At 39.2% G+C, this 17,265-nt stretch overlaps 2 protein-coding genes across 2 annotated transcripts in view; both read left to right on the top strand.

The window, feature by feature from the left end:
- The window catches only part of LOC137278221 (AP-5 complex subunit beta-1-like), a 68,383-nt gene that overhangs the window by 50,549 nt on the left and 569 nt on the right, over positions 1–17,265 (top strand). The gene's annotated exons all lie outside the window — the stretch shown is intronic.
- The window catches only part of LOC137278220 (regulator of nonsense transcripts 1-like), a 38,309-nt gene continuing 21,066 nt past the window's right edge, over positions 23–17,265 (top strand). The window contains exon 1 of the mRNA XM_067810435.1: positions 23–414. Coding sequence (XP_067666536.1) covers positions 226–414 — 189 coding nt within the window. The 5' untranslated portion in view covers positions 23–225. The remainder of the gene's footprint in view (positions 415–17,265) is intronic.

A 17,265-nucleotide genomic window follows, 5' to 3' on the forward strand; every position in this document is an offset into this window, starting at 1 on the left:
TAATCGGATTTCGCGCTAATGTGAACTTCGTCATCACTTTTGCTTACTTCCTGACGTCAGCTGCTAGAGAACGAAATGGCGTGAAGGGTTGCATTTCAACGAATTTTTCAGTTTTACACAACCTTCCAGTTTTTACCGTTGACCTTAACATGTGACAAGCGGAAGATAGACAGTCGAGGTGTTTAATTATCAGTGTAATCCTGTGCGGTATTTGTAATAACAGAAATGAGCGTAGATGCGTATGGACCCAGCTCTCAAACTTTGACTTTCCTGGATACCGAAGAAACCGACCTTCTGGGCGCAGATACACAAGGATCCGACTTCGACTTCACAGATTTTACCCTTCCGTCCCAGACCCAGTCTCAAACTCAAGCCTCGCAGCTTGATGGGGGACAGAGTCAGAGCCAAGGCCAGGTAAATTTAGAGAATTTCGCAACCACGTGTATTTCCCATTCTCAGGTGCAAGTCCGGGTCAATCACGTTTCATGAAACGGGTTTGCGAAGTAGCACGCCCACATGTTTGCAAAAGTGTTAGTCATACCAATTTGTTCCGATGTTCTCAATTGTTTAAAAACAAAAGTAGAAATAATTCCGATTTTTTTTTAGTTTATCACTCGCGGACTCTTACTGCTTATCAGCTCTATTTTAGTTATGACCTATTTTCCTTCTCAAGTTGGGTTGGTAATTCGGTATGGGTTCCTGTTTGTTTATTGGTGTTGTCATGGTTCGAAAGTTTATTTGAAGAGAATAATTGCATTTATTTTAAATTTTCCACAGTTGCCAGGTACTATTTATTCTGTCTTATATAACTACAATCCGCCCCAAATTGTCAAGATTGTGCATGTATGAACCAATGTGGACTGGGTACGAGTTCTGCCTGTACCCCACACCCCACCTGAAACCAAAATTACAAACTGACATGTACGCATACCTCACCATAAACGAACATTCAATAAACTAGAACAGGTATAGAAAACAATCAATGAAGTAATTTCAGTGTTAGAATATTACACTGGGGAAAGAATCCCTGGAGCACATTTACTATGTTAAAAGAGAGGGACTCTTTCTGTGAATTGTTGCTCATGATTTTAACCACTGTTTTAGCAGACCTAGACATGATTACTTAAAGGCCATCATGTTGTAACTTGAACATTGCTGACTACGTAATTGATAGCCAAAGTTTCCATGAAAGACATGACAACATTGGAAAGTGAATGATAAAATATGAGTCTCTGCCTAAGCAATTTAATCCACTTCCCAGAAATTTTTCTCTGAATAAATATTTTTGTCATTTGGTTATATGTTAGGTGTTCTTTCTAGACAAAACAGGACTTACTAGATTCATACATATGAAACTTTTGGCTAATGTTGCAGACTGAAATAACTTTCAGTCATTTCTATACATATTCACTGATACATGAGTAATGGCAGATGACTTTGGAATAAGGCAAAAACTCTAAAGCAATCTGTTATATCATGGTAATACGATGTTACAACTCAGAATACCACAATGTACCATGGTATGAAAATTTTTGTTCTTGAACTCAAGCCATAAGCCCTGTCTGTTTATCTTCAGTATGCAAACATTTTCAGTCAGTCCAAGTTATTTGCAAAGTAGGTGAACTCACCATGTATTGTGACATACTTGCCACAGCCAAGATAAGAGACCTCACATTATCAGCTTTAGCTGGATACACCTTTTTCATCAAGGCATATTAACATATTAAATGGTTTGGACATCCATCTCAAATGTTGAGGATTTTTCACCTTCTGTTGTAAATTTATTGGAACCAAGAGAGCAGAATGTCACTACTAACATTTGTATTGATTTTAGTTACTAAGTATATCCTCACTGAGAGAAAATGATCCTGGAACCATGAAAAGCAAGTTTTAGCTGCTAGATACCTAAGCTCCAATGCAATAATCATGAATAAATTGTTGTATTTTGGTGTATGGTTTCAAGTAGAAATTGATGATAACTATAACATACCATTGTATTTAAAAGGAGTACTGCGCATTAAAAATGATGCAAACTTGTTTCTAACCAGCTGTGACGTTTTCCCTTTCATTGCTAGATTAGGTTGATATGGATAAAAGTGTCAGTGCATCAGTGTTTCCATTCTCTGATACGTACCTGGAAAATGCCAATAAAATTCTTTAGGAACCAGTAAATTGAAAGCTCGTTAGAAGTAAAGCTCATAAATAATCATGTATTAAAATGAAAATATGATAAGCGAAATGACAGTTATGGCTGAGCTTTCATGGCCACAAAACTTATTAGATTTCAGAAATACCCAGGTTAAAAAATAACTTAAAAATGACAGTAGATCCAGCACCATGTGATTGATCAGTGTAGTCAGACATTCAGAATTTTCAGTTCAGTTATTTACTACCCTGAATTATAGCATAGAACATAATGAACCAGAAATAGCATAAGTTTTTTCTGATTCTCTAAACGCATGTCAAAATATTTAGATTATTATTTTGAATTTGTTAGCAAGTTAGTATACTTATGTAAATACTGATAGGATATGACTAGGAAATTTCATTCATGACCAGTAAAATTTTAAATAATTTTAAATAATTAAGTCATTGGGAACACTGTGCAAGGAACTTTGTAGTGAAATTTTTGGTGTTGATGTTACTACTGCAGTGAAATAATGTGAAACAGCATTTTGATTTTGTAATTTCTGTGTGGGGGGTGGGGGTGGGTGGGGTTATGGCTCCATTTTCTCAAACCCTCTACTCCCTTGTATGATATATTGACTAACTGAGAGATTAACTGTTCTGGCCATATTTTGGGACAGCAATTTGTATGAATACTGTGTGAGAATCTGTAACACAAGACAAGAAGTGTATAGATTGGAGACTACACAATGTCCTTCAGAAAGTGGTCATATGTAACATATGTTGTATTTGGGAATACACTTTCCTTGTGAAGAACAAATTCTAGTACTTCTGTTGGGTTGAGCTCTTCTGAGATTCAAGCCCACATCCTCATAGTGAGGCACCAGAGTTAGTTATCACAAAAGCACTAGAAGGTGTACTTTACTACGACAGTATAAAGAACTATAGCATATCTTAGATTGGATAGGATGAAGCTTTCTACCAGACCTGTTGACAGACTTTTAGTCACATTGTAAATTAGCCTTGGTGGCAGTTGTCATTTCTCACACAATAAAAGGATGTTATGACCTGATTGTCCACTGAATTTAACACTGCTTTGCTGTCTAACTACATGGTTATCAATTCACAGTATACAGCCATATTGCTTTGTCTACCAGAACCTTCTGTTTGTGGTTGTCCCATTTCTGATGTGATTCTTTATACATCACCACGGACAGCACCCTGCTCACAGAGAAATGTTCAAGATCTACATCACTGAACTTGGCATATTTTTAATGCACATGTTTCACAACTATTGTGAGTGAAGGTGTAGGCAGGGACTGTTCATTGTCATGTTGGAAACAGAAAAAAATCTGATTTTTACCACTCACTTGTGATGATTTTCCACAACAGCAATGTTTATCATCATCCATGAAAATAACAACTTTCTTACTTACAAATGTTTGAAGCCCATTTCTGGTGTTCCCAACTGTAATATAGTTGGAATATTGCTAAAAGCGGTGTCAAACCATACTCATGTTGTCACTCTCCCCTACTTATACAAGTTCTAAGTAATCATGCTTATTTTGGGACCCAGGCTTAGCAATCCAAGCATTTACGAAAACAAATACTATTCTCACATAGAGGAGTTGTGAATTAGAAAAAAAATGAGTCGGTAATAGCAGACTTGAAGCCAACCATACTATGTTGTGATATTACTGATAAGTCACTGTCACCAAGTGGTATGCATTGTTTAACCTTGGTCCTGACGTGGATGGAAATGCATGTTGCTATGGAAGCCTCAGTTGATATGTAATAGGAAATAGTAATAGCAGATACGGTTTTTCAGTAATAACATTAACAATATATATATCATGCCTATTTTCTCTTTTCAAACCTGTATTTGTATGTGAATGAATGCCTTGAAGGAATGATTTTTCATCAAGTGATTATTGGTTATCATTTGCTGATACTTATGTAGTGAAGGAGTAAGTGTACGTTCTAATGAATATGGTTGTTGGGATCAGGCATTCAGGCTCGTTGACTTGGTTGACACGTCATCAGTTCCAAATTGGGCAGATTGTCATCGGTTCCCAGTTGTGCAGATTGATGCTCATGGTGTTGATCAATGGCTTGTGTGGTCCAGACTCTATAATTTACAGACTGCCGCCATATAGCTGGAACATTGGTGAGTGCGATGTCAACCTACGTTCACTTCACCCATGCTCTGAAATATAGTACTCATCACTAAAAACATGAAAATAAAAATACATACAAAACTGCACTTCCTTATGTGTGTCACATCAAACTTCCATTCACAAACAAGATTAATGCTTTATTTATTCAGTGTTTCAAGTAAGTGTCAGTTTCGGTTGCTGAATTTCAGACATTAAGAAATATGTTATATTCCAAAGTTATTGCTAATGTTCCATAGCTAAAGACGTTTTGGTCTACCCTTAGTTCAATTTTAAGCTATCTCAATGATACTGATGATCTGAAGAAATGTTCCGAATCATCTTACTCAGATTTGTCCTCTTTTTGAACAGATTATGTTTCAATTATTTGACATATTCTGGGAAGCGTCTCTCGTACGCGTAACGAAATTGTGAGGACGCTGTGTGTGTCTGTGACGAGCGGTGGGTGGAAAGTAGATGTGTTTCATCGCGAGTGTACACCTATGTGCATTCGTGTACACGAACAAGTACTTATACGAGGTAAATCTGCATGGAATAAAGCTTTCAGAAAATATAAACATCATGTTTGTGTGAAATGTGCACATAGGTGAAAATTGTCGTCAAAGGCTGACTACTTTTGTTCGTGCTTCTGGGTAGCGTCTCTCGTACGCGTAACGAAATTGTGAGGACGCTGTGTGTGTCTGTGACGAGCGGTGGGTGGAAAGTAGATGTGTTTCATCGCGAGTGTACACCTATGTGCATTCGTGTATACGAACAAGTACTTATACGAGGTAAATCTGCATGGAATAAGCTTTCAGAAAATATAAACATCATGTTTGTGTGAAATGTGCACATAGGTGAAAATTGTCGTCAAAGGCTGACTACTTTTGTTCGTGCTTCTGGGTAGCGTCTCTCGTACGCGTAACGAAATTGTGAGGACGCTGTGTGTGTCTGTGACGAGCGGTGGGTGGAAAGTAGATGTGTTTCATCGCGAGTGTACACCTATGTGCATTCGTGTACACGAACAAGTACTTATACGAGGTAAATCTGCATGGAATAAGCTTTCAGAAAATATAAACATCATGTTTGTGTGAAATGTGCACATAGGTGAAAATTGGCGTCAAAAACTGACTACTTTTGTTCGTGCTTCTGGGTAGCGTCTCTCGTACGCGTAACGAAATTGTGAGGACGCTGTGTGTGTCTGTGACGAGCGGTGGGTGGAAAGTAGATGTGTTTCATCGCGAGTGTACACCTATGTGCATTCGTGTACACGAACAAGTACTTATACGAGGTAAATCTGCATGGAATAAGCTTTCAGAAAATATAAACATCATGTTTGTGTGAAATGTGCACATAGGTGAAAATTGTCGTCAAAGGCTGACTACTTTTGTTCGTGCTTCTGGGTAGCGTCTCTCGTACGTGTAACGAAATTGTGAGGACGCTGTGTGTGTCTGTGACGAGCGGTGGGTGGAAAGTAGATGTGTTTCATCGCGAGTGTACACCTATGTGCATTCGTGTACACGAACAAGTACTTATACGAGGTAAATCTGCATGGAATAAGCTTTCAGAAAATATAAACATCATGTTTGTGTGAAATGTGCACATAGGTGAAAATTGTCGTCAAAGGCTGACTACTTTTGTTCGTGCTTCTGGGAAGCATCTCTCGTACGCGTAACGAAATTGTGAGGACGCTGTGTGTGTCTGTGACGAGCGGTGGGTGGAAAGTAGATGTGTTTCATCGCGAGTGTACACCTATGTGCATTCGTGTACACGAACAAGTACTTATACGAGGTAAATCTGCATGGAATAAGCTTTCAGAAAATATAAACATCATGTTTGTGTGAAATGTGCACATAGGTGAAAATTGGCGTCAAAAACTGACTACTTTTGTTCGTGCTTCTGGGAAGCGTCTCTCGTACGCGTAACGAAATTGTGAGGACGCTGTGTGTGTCTGTGACGAGCGGTGGGTGGAAAGTAGATGTGTTTCATCGCGAGTGTACACCTATGTGCATTCGTGTACACGAACAAGTACTTATACGAGGTAAATCTGCATGGAATAAGCTTTCAGAAAATATAAACATCATGTTTGTGTGAAATGTGCACATAGGTGAAAATTGTCGTCAAAGGCTGACTACTTTTGTTCGTGCTTCTGGGTAGCGTCTCTCGTACGCGTAACGAAATTGTGAGGACGCTGTGTGTGTCTGTGACGAGCGGTGGGTGGAAAGTAGATGTGTTTCATCGCGAGTGTACACCTATGTGCATTCGTGTACACGAACAAGTACTTATACGAGGTAAATCTGCATGGAATAAGCTTTCAGAAAATATAAACATCATGTTTGTGTGAAATGTGCACATAGGTGAAAATTGTCGTCAAAGGCTGACTACTTTTGTTCGTGCTTCTGGGTAGCGTCTTTCGTACGCGTAACGAAATTGTGAGGCCGTTTGTGTGTCTGTGACGAGCGGTGGGTGGAAAGTAGATGTGTTTCATCGCGAGTGTACACCTATGTGCATTCGTGTACACGAACAAGTACTTATACGAGGTAAATCTGCATGGAATAAGCTTTCAGAAAATATAAACATCATGTTTGTGTGAAATGTGCACATAGGTGAAAATTGCCGTCAAAAACTGACTACTTTTGTTCGTGCTTCTGGGAAGCGTCTCTCGTACGCGTAACTATATTGTGAGGACGCTGTGTGTGTCTGTGACGAGCGGTGGGAGGAAGGTAGGTTTGTTTCAACACGATGATACACCTATGTGCGTTAAAGTACACGAACAAGTACATGTACGAGGTAAATCTGCGTTGAATAAGCTTTCAGAAAATATGAAAATCATGTTTATGTGAAGTGTACACATAGGTGAAAATTGTCGTCTGAAGTCTAATATCTACTGGTATGGCAGCTAACATAAAACGTAAAACTGTTTTTACATCGGTAGAAGTGACCCCCACTCTTAATCGTGTTTTCCAACGATTATACTTCCAACAAAAGAGTAGTCCGTATGAAAAAATGTTATTCGTGATTTTGTTTAAATTTATTATACCCCTTTGATGTAACGCAAGAAATATCGCCATGTACATTACGCACGCTTCACACAGTCTCAGACTCAAGACGGATGTTTTGACTGGGCAATTTAGTCAGGCATCAGTTACCTCCCATTAATGACACGCTAACCCGGTCACTTCCACGCGAGACGATTCGCGCGGTTTCGAAGAAAGTAAACATGTTTCAACACAATAACAAACAGGTGTGCGTTGGTGTGCATCGAAAACTGCATATATATTATGAATCTACGATAAATGAGCTTTCAGAAAATACTAAATGTAAGTTTCTGAAAATTATGCACATAGGTGAAATTCGCAGTTGAATATCGCCAATTTTAGCTCAAATTTTGCACATTTTTGTCATTTTTTGACAATTTAATTTCCTCTTTTTATGTTTTCATTCACGTCATCCAATAACTTGACCATCTGTCAATGACTGTAGCAAATTTTGTTTAATTATTTTCACAAATAACAATTTTAGACATGTTTTTGTGTGACATGCAGAATTTCTCTCTCTGTGATCAGGGAGTCACGCGTATGAGTGACCCCCTCTCAGGTAGTCACTTGTACGCGTAACGGGAGACCGTCTCGCGTACACGTTACGTCCTCTACTGATTACTATTGAATGATATGGATATTCTTGAAATTCTTATATATTTATTTGCTCCCAAGAATTCCTGCATCACAAGAACTTTTTAAAGTAACTTTTTATGTAAAAGTAGTGTGATACAGAGGCCCAATAAGCTGCTTATTCAGGTAAAATATGCATAGAAAATGTCCAATTTATGCATTGAAAAATACTTGTTGCACACCAATTACAACTTTAAAATGTCAGATATACAAAAAGTTTAAAACATATACATACGGAATATATTTATAAAAATCACTTGCATAATGAAAAAGACATTGGTTGCTATCAATTTGGTCATTTTCTGATGTAACTGTTTTTTCATTCATTACAAACAGGTGAATTCATTCATTCTTCAACTTACTTGCATTGTGGGAATGTAAACATAGCAAACATTGTCCTGTCACTGTTTAATTGCAAGTGACACTGAGACATTTTATCCGTCAAGAAACATAAAAAGTTTCCACAAGTGATGTTAGGTAATGCCAGTAGAGTACTATAGTATAAAACTCTTTACTGTAGGAGGCTGTAGAAGGGGAAGACAACAGACATGCATCATGGCATCAGTTACCAAGGTAGTGATGTCATTAGCGTGAGGTAATGCCAGTAGAGTACTATAGTATGAAACTCTTTACTGTAGGAGGCTGTAGAAGGGGAAGACAACAGACATGCATCATGGCATCAGTTACCAAGGTAGTGATGTCATTAGCGTGAGGTAATGCCAGTAGAGTACTATAGTATGAAACTCTTTACTGTAGGAGGCTGTAGAAGGCGAAGACAACAGACATGCATCATGGCATCGGTTACCAAGGTAGTGATGTCATTAGCGTAACATCATGCCAATAGAGTACTATAGTACAAAACTCTTCTGCAACCTCTTTATGAAACCAGTTTTGGTTTAAAACTATGAAAATAACAAAAATATGCAATTTTGTCAATTTAATGCATATAAGATGTGGGTGATAAATAAAATACCACACTTGGTCGCATTACATATGAATTATACGAAACTTGTGACCATCCTATGGTATCTGACCTAGCTTTCCCATGGTTAGATACCATAGGTAGGACACTTGTTTCATATAATTCATATGTAATGAGATCTCATGCAGTGTTCTCTATGTATACTTGCTTAGTAAACTTAATATTATAATAGAAATGAAATTATATATACTTAGGTGAGAAAATTACTGAAATACCCACATATTTGAAAGCAGTGGATAACAGAAAATAAAATACCCACTGAACATTCAAAATACATGTGCCCACTTCAACAAAATACAGTCGGCACAGTAACCACAGGAGCTAAATCTTATCTGGAGCTGTTGTGGTAGACAGTCTCCAGTAATAGCCTCTGAAGTATAGTATAGCATCAGTTTCTTTTGTTTGGCTCTGTCTAATAAACTGTTCAAAAGACAAACTACTTAATTTGATGTCTGCAGACAGTTATTGTTTAGTCTTGTGGAACTTCGTTGCAGTGGATTGAATGTATTCACATGCCATGGTACATTATAATATTACTACCTCCTGCAGAACTGCTAAGTTTAGTCAGGTGTGGAAGAAGCTGTCTTTCAGCATGTTGCAGTAGTATACAAGTGTTTGTACTAGGGCTGAAACAGTTTGGTTCGATTCATTGAAAATCAAATCTGACTTCTTGAGACCTTACTTTAGATTTTTAGAGTTAAATGAAATCTGATGTTTTACCTGTATGAAGAATGGAATAAAAAATGGTCGAATTGTGAATCTAATATCAAAAATTGAATTGATTCAAGGTCTGGGAAAATTGTTGCAACCTTACGTTGTAGAATGTATTTGGGAAGAAATCATTATGATGATATATTTCTACAAAAATTCACAGGTAATATAAACTTGAAAATTAAACGAAACTTACCTGGAAGTTGAAGGTTGATTGAGATTATATGAAACCAATCACTAGCAGGGGGATCACGTGAGAGATAGCGAAAGCGAGCAGGGGTCATAGTTTAAAGGTTTATTTGAAACCCGCTTATACAAGGGAGGGTAAAACCAACCGGTGCGGAGGGCACGTGATTCCCCTGCTAGTGATTGGTTTCATATAATCTCAATCAACCTTCAACTTCCAGGTAAGTTTCGTTTAATTTTCAATTATATTTCAACCAATCACGTCGCAGGACGTGATCACGTGAAATATTTAAAGCCAAGGGTTTCAAATAACCACACAGACCAATATGAAACATATTTACATTAATTTCGTGTTGACAGAAAGGCGTATGAACGTTCAAATCCAATCAATTCTAGGCATTTTCAAGCAACGTGTGTGAAAATACAGTTGTGTCTAACACAGGTTTATTGTAATATTTCCCGAAGGTAGAAGCATTACTCCAGTCTGCAGTGTGTAGAATGGTCTGCAGAGGCACACTGTAGTTCTTAGCTGCTGTCATTGATGCAGCCCGAGTGGAGTGAGGTCTGAATACAGTGGTATCCAGTCCACTGAGCTCTAAAACTCGTTTAACCCATCTAGCTACTGTGTCTTTGGCAACGGGCTTGTGAGGCCAATTATAGCTGAGAAACAATTGAGTGTTCACACCTCTGAGAGGGGCAGTCCTCGCGAGGTATTCTCGAAGCACCGTCACAATACAGAAACTTCTGTAATGCACAGTTCTTGTTGATGGCTGCCTACTTTGCTATGTTTCAACAAACTACCTACTCTAAATTTGCAACTATTGTCTGAAAGTGTCATGTTTCGTATGTCCAAGCAATGTACAGTTTGCAGTCTTTGCCCAGCTAAAATTGCTAACAAAGTCACTGCTTTAAGTGTTAAGTCCTTTATGGTCAGTTTTCGAACAGGTGACTTTGAGCGAAGATAATTAAGGACTGTTCCAGTGTCCCACGTGACAATGTTTCTGGGCAATGCAGGTCTAGCATTGTACACTCCTTTCATGAACCTGTTTATCAAGGAGTGACTACCAATGGTTCCACTATCTAACACAACTACAGACGACAGGGCTGACCTTGCTGTGTTCAGAGCACTATATCCAAGCTGCCGGTCATACAGCTCACACAAGAAATCAAGCACGTCACTTACATCCGGACACAACGAATCAATCTGTCTTTCACTGCAAAACACCATCCACCTGTTGACATAGGTGGCATACTGCTTTCTTGTGTTAGTTCTCCAGGACTGAATGATGATTTGGGTAGCCCTCTGCAAAACTCCTCACCTTCTGAGAGATCGCCAGACAAGAGAAACGCAGTTAGTGTCATCTTTGTCAGCGGATGAGTCTGGCCGTCATTGTGTGGCAGTCGAAGAATTCTGCGAGCTGGCGCTAGGATCAAAGGCGTCTGAGTGATGAGTCTGAGAAGTCTGGGAAACCATGACTGTGTGCTCCATAGAGGAGCGATCAGGATGCCTCTGGCTTGGTCCTCCTCCGTTTTCTTCAGGACAGCGTTGATCACACTGAAAGGCGGGAAAGCATAATAGAAGTACTGTTTCCAGCATGGGATAGAAAAAGCATCAACTGCTAGCGCATCTGGGTCTGGCTTCCACGAGACATATTTAGGTAATCTATTGTTCAGACGCGATGCAAAGAGATCAATTTCTGGTGTGCCGAAATGGTAGCATACACCATCAAACATATTAGCTGTAAGGTACCATTCTGTATTGTCTTTGATCAGCCGCGACGCTTTATCTGCCAAAACATTGAACTTCCCAGGGAGGTGAGCTGCACTTATCCATATATCCTCTGAGATACATCACTCCCACATTTGACGGACTAGACTGTTTAGTAGGGATTTCTTCCCACCCATGTGGTTAATGTACGCAGCAGCTGTACTATTGTCGAGTAGCAAGCGGATGTGACCGTTCGTTTCACTAACACAGAAAGCACGGAGTGCTAACAGTTCCAAATAATTTATGTGCTTATCTGCTTCGTCATGTGACCAGTGTCCACCAGTGCTCTGTCCGTCGCGTACCCCTCCCCAACCTTTCTTAGAAGCATCAGCAGAAAGGGTTACGGATGGCAGGTCAAAAGATATGGGCCTACTAGCAGTGTGTATATTCCGAATCCACCATGTTAAGTCACGCTTGTCCTCCTCGGTTAATGTTATACACTGGTCATAGTCACCATGCGTCTGTTTTATTACATGTGACTTGTGGTTATCTAACCGTCTGTAAAACAGCGGTCCGAGCTTCACACCCAGGAGACTGGCTACTAAATACCTGATCACCTCTGCTAATTGCCTCACACTTACACTGGGCTGTCGCATCACCTGAATACACGCCTTCTGAATTTTGTCAGCTTTCTCTGTCGTTAATGACACGCTTAGAAAGAGAATCAATGATGAAACCCAGAAAAACCACTTGTTGACTAGGTTTAAGAACTGACTTCTCTGGGTGTATGACAAAGCCGATGCGAGTGAAAAGTTCAGCGGTTTCCATAACGAATCGTGAGCATTCTCGATTATTATCACCAGTTATAAAGGAATCATCAATGAATCCAACGTTCATGTGTCCTTTTGCCCACAGATGTGAGAAAGGAACCCGCAACAGTTTTGTAAAGTATCTGGGTGCACACGCTAGTCCGTTCGGAAGGCACGTTAACTCGTACAGAGCCCCACCTCAAGTGAACTTAAGAAATTTCTGATGTGAAGGATGTATCGGCACCGAATAATAAGCGTCCTTTAAGTCAATAGATGCCATGTAGCAGCCTGGTCTGACAAGGGAAATAGCAGAATTTAAACTTTCCATCTTAAAATGCGCATATTCAACATGCTTGTTCAAATGTTTCAAATTCAGAATGAGTCTATAAGTACCGTTTTTCTTTTTCCGAATGAAGATTGTGGACACATATTCCCCACGCTCATGGTTGCAAGGCACGATTACATTATGCAATATCAGTTTCCCTATTTCAGTATTTATGATGCGCCTTTCAAATTCATTGAAATTTATCTCTTTTGGTTGCCAAGTCTGAGAGGGAATGCCATCAAAACTGATACGGCAACCATTCACAATCTGTAAGATAACAGGGTCAGAGGTTAGTTTCTCCCACTCATCAGAGTAAAACTGAAGCTGTCCACCTTTAAAATCCCAAGGATCAATGAAAGGACATTCAGAAATGTTCCTCACCTCCTCTAGGCTACTCCATGATTCTAATATCTCCTCTCCCCGTCCTGCGGCTTCCTGTTCTTGAACGCTGGGGGTCGGTATAAAAAACCTTTCCCTTTTCCTTGTGTCGGGGGGTTGTAGTTTGTGGGCCGATGGTAGTGACCCGATCTTTGATGACGTGGACGCGGCGTGAAGTGTATTTGGTCCACACAACTGCTTGTATTGTGTATGGAGGAAAGGCCGAAGCAATTCTCGGCGTCTCAGGTTCAGTTTTGTATTGGCGTGTGAAATCAAAGCAAGGGCATCCATTGTTTTTCTCACCACACCCCCAAAGTCGATGCTGTCAACTGACTCTTCTTTGGTTTTGACCTTGTACACAGTATCCAAGACTTCTAAGATGGGAATCATTGCTTTGATCAGGGTTCCTTGAAGTCTTTGCCATTTAATATCCTCGGCTTTGGGGTCCTTGTTCAAGGATGGCCAGATTTCCGGGTTAACCTTTGACCCATCAAGTCTCTCTCAGTTCTGAGGGCGATCGTAGGTAGATGCCTTTTCCTTATATTTGTCATCAGGCATAGTTCTAAACAGCAGACTATCCAAAGCCTTGGCAATCTTAGGATGAACATCCTTCCCCACAGTTGCAGCTCCAGTGAATTCTTGTACCAAACACTCAAGAATATCCTCATCGGCGTCCACCTCCTCATCACTTGGGCTGCTGCTGTCTTGCAGGAGGCCATCAAAGGCGCTCGTCGCTGATTGAGCAGTGGAATTCGACGCCTGGGGGGGTTCCTGGAGGGATGGCTCGCTGCGTGACCGCTTCTCTGGCTGCTCTGCCTCCTCCTCCCGCTCCCTGGCACGCTTGGCGGGAACGAGAGAGCTGACACGCTCCAACAATTCTTGAGTACAGCGTGCCTGTTCCATCATCTGCTGGAAAAACCGATTTGTGTCAGGAGCTTCTCCACCCACATGGGATTGTTGAGAGGTTTGAGTTAGCATATGATCTCTGCATGCTGGCCCACTGTTCTCCCGCTCTCTGTTCTCACTTTCTCCTTCAGACAAGGGGCCAGAGCCGCAGGGCGACTTCAGCATGGCGTCAGCCATCTTGAAGTTCGGGTCTTTGAGTCTGGTCAAGAAGCTGGAGAAGCTCCTCCACGAAAGGCCAGTGAACCTTCCAACATAGCTGTCTTCTTCACAACCTCACAACTGATCAGAGATCACTTTGTAGAGGTGTCAAACTAACGCCCAAAGGACACAGAGTGTCTCTATGAAGCGTCCACGTAAAAACGTGTTCTCCTGCAGGGCTCGGAATCGCAATGACCCCTGCTCGCTTTTTGCTATCTCTCACGTGATCATGTCCTGCGACGTGATTGGTTGAAATATAAATTATATTTTAACATAATTAGTACGTTGATATCAAGTTAAAGCATTTACCTTTTTAATGGTAATATTACTACTATCACCCAAATACAAATTGCTACAAAGCATAATATTGATTGATAATAATTATTATAATTATTAATGACAAGAACATGAAAATATATATTGGAAAATCTTGAATTCCATCTAAGGATTTTTGACTGATGCTTGCTACATAGAGAATTTAGTTTTTTATAAATCAAATATATCACCACGAGTTCATGAGTTATAAATATCTGAGGCTTGCCAAGAATATTTTGACTTTTATCAATGAATGTTGATATATTTGATGAATTCTAGTCCTGATGTAAGTAAATTTTGCACCCAGGCTAACTTTAAACAGGTATGCATATCTTAGACATAGCTAAATTTACACCAGGGATAGTGCTGTATATTTATTCCACGTATTAACATGATTAAGCAGGTGTAGTCCTGTAATGGCGACAGTCAAATACCCATATCGCTGACGGCAGTTCTACAGAAACCATCCATTTAGAGAAAGGTCAGTCCCTTTAGAAATATACAATGACCTTGAAGTTGTTTCATGCCTATTTTTGTTAAAAAATCCAAAATAGCATTTTGTGACTAGATGTAAATCCGTTAGTCGAGCATAGTAATGCCTGGGCATAAGCATCATTGTGCAGGACACATAAGTCTGGAGTATGGCGCTGCCAAGCCTGCCTGACATTTACATTGAAGACACGAGGGTGAGATTATCATAAAAAAAATCATTCTTCATTAGGTTTCAATGAACAGTGTGCATTGCTGAACTCAGTTCTGCCATTAGACTTGCAGTGCAGTGTCATAAAATGGTGACATCAAGTTCATGACGTCATGGTATTGTCAGGGCCTTGTACAAAATCTGCTGTCAAAGTGATGTCTACTATACTACTAAGAAATATATTGAGGATACTAAACAACCATCCATGTAATACCATTTATGTTAAACGAGTGAATGATGGTATCAAATGAGTGAAAGCAAGTTTGATACCAAATTTGTCACAAGTTTAATGAAAATGGTATTTCACAGAAGTGAGTTTAGTATTCTGTTAACTACTTCCAACACAAATTGATAGAAACAACGGGTACACTTTGAGGACTCCCAGTTTTCCTTGAGTTAAACAAGGTCCAGCACAACCATGACAGCGACATTAGCATTGTGACGTCATAACTCCAAACCTTTATGACGTCATACATGTATCCGTATTACACTAGTGTAATGTTGCTGTAACAATCTCACACAAGCAATATCTTATGAGGAACACAGTTTTGAATGATAAACTTATTTCTGAAATGGAAGTGATAACACCCAGAATCTACTGTAACAAAAAGGTGTATTTGGTAGTAATGATGTTATTTTATTGGTTCCCAGTAGGGCTGCAACGAATATAGTATGTGGTGGAAATGATATGTATCATGAATATTGGATAACGAATATGAATAATGTTTCATGATTACACTATTGCAGTTAAGTGACTGATGCACAATATGAAACCCCCATGTTGACCGTTAATTTGTTGTAACAACTAGTGATCTCACATGACACTGAAGTTTGATATGTAATAGACTAATAATTATAGTACACAGTACCATGTGCCGCCTTTGCAAACTAACATGACTTGCACTGCTGCATTCTTCATTCTTGCACACTCTGAATAAGGACATATGGGCTCAAGTGAAACATGCTTCATTAAAAATTGTAAATATTCATTCATATTCGGTTCTGGTGACATTGAATAATGAATTGAATTCATTAAGGCCTACGGTTTGATTTACCGAATATTCGGTGTATTATAACGGTTCAAGTAAAACATGCTTCGTTAAAAATTGTAAATATTCATTCATATTCGGTTTTTGTGACCTTGAATAATGAATTGAATTCATTAAGGTCTACGGTTTGATTCACAGACTGTTCGATGTATCGTAACAGCCTTAGTTCCCAGATATGTAAATGTGACAAAAGGCTGTAGACTGTGGATACAATACTTGAGCCATGATGAGTCATTTTGCAAACAATTAGCCTCAATGATGTTACTTTTTTTCTAACTGATCACTCCATCGAGTGGCAGTACATCAGGAATATATTCCAGGAATTGCCTTCATTCAGAAATCATGGGTATTTGATACAGTCTGTATTGAAATACACTCAGTAATTTTCAAGGTTGATTGGTTTGATGCAACCAAGTCAACCGAATCTCATGATAAGTAACACAGAACCTGATACAAGTACATGTACCAGCGAAAGTCCAGGTGAAACAAATCACAGTGTGGTGTAATGCATGTTCACAAGCACATAAGGGGCATGATTTTCTAACATGAATTCTTTTTATATATACTATTTAAATAAAAGTGAACACTTATTATAGGAGAGGCAGTGAAGATTACTCCCATGTCCAGGAGCGTAGGGCAGTACGTGAAATAGTATTTTCAGAATATTATTTACTCGCTCAAATACTCGCTATCTAATATTAGCTAATCTTTCCAAAGGGAAATATATTTAAACGACTCAGTCTCGTACCATTTCTACTATCACAAACTATTATTCTAGTACTTACATTTATGATTTTCTCTATTATATTTGTTATGACATGACTCATACAAGTTGATGTATCAAATAAACTGGTTCTTATAGCAATATGCAAATATGTTTTTACACCCACGAATGCTCTTTCAGAATGACTGTGCAGTGTTTGAAGTTATGATACTATTATCAAATCAAGAATATTTTAGGGCCCCTGTAAGTGATAAAGAAATACTGCCGATCAAGCTTCAAGGATCAAAGTTGTCACCTTGTTTTCAGACTTTGTATTTATAGAG

Source organism: Haliotis asinina, chromosome 3 (genome assembly GCF_037392515.1).
Source record: "Haliotis asinina isolate JCU_RB_2024 chromosome 3, JCU_Hal_asi_v2, whole genome shotgun sequence".
NCBI classification, from domain to species: Eukaryota; Metazoa; Mollusca; class Gastropoda; order Lepetellida; family Haliotidae; genus Haliotis; species Haliotis asinina.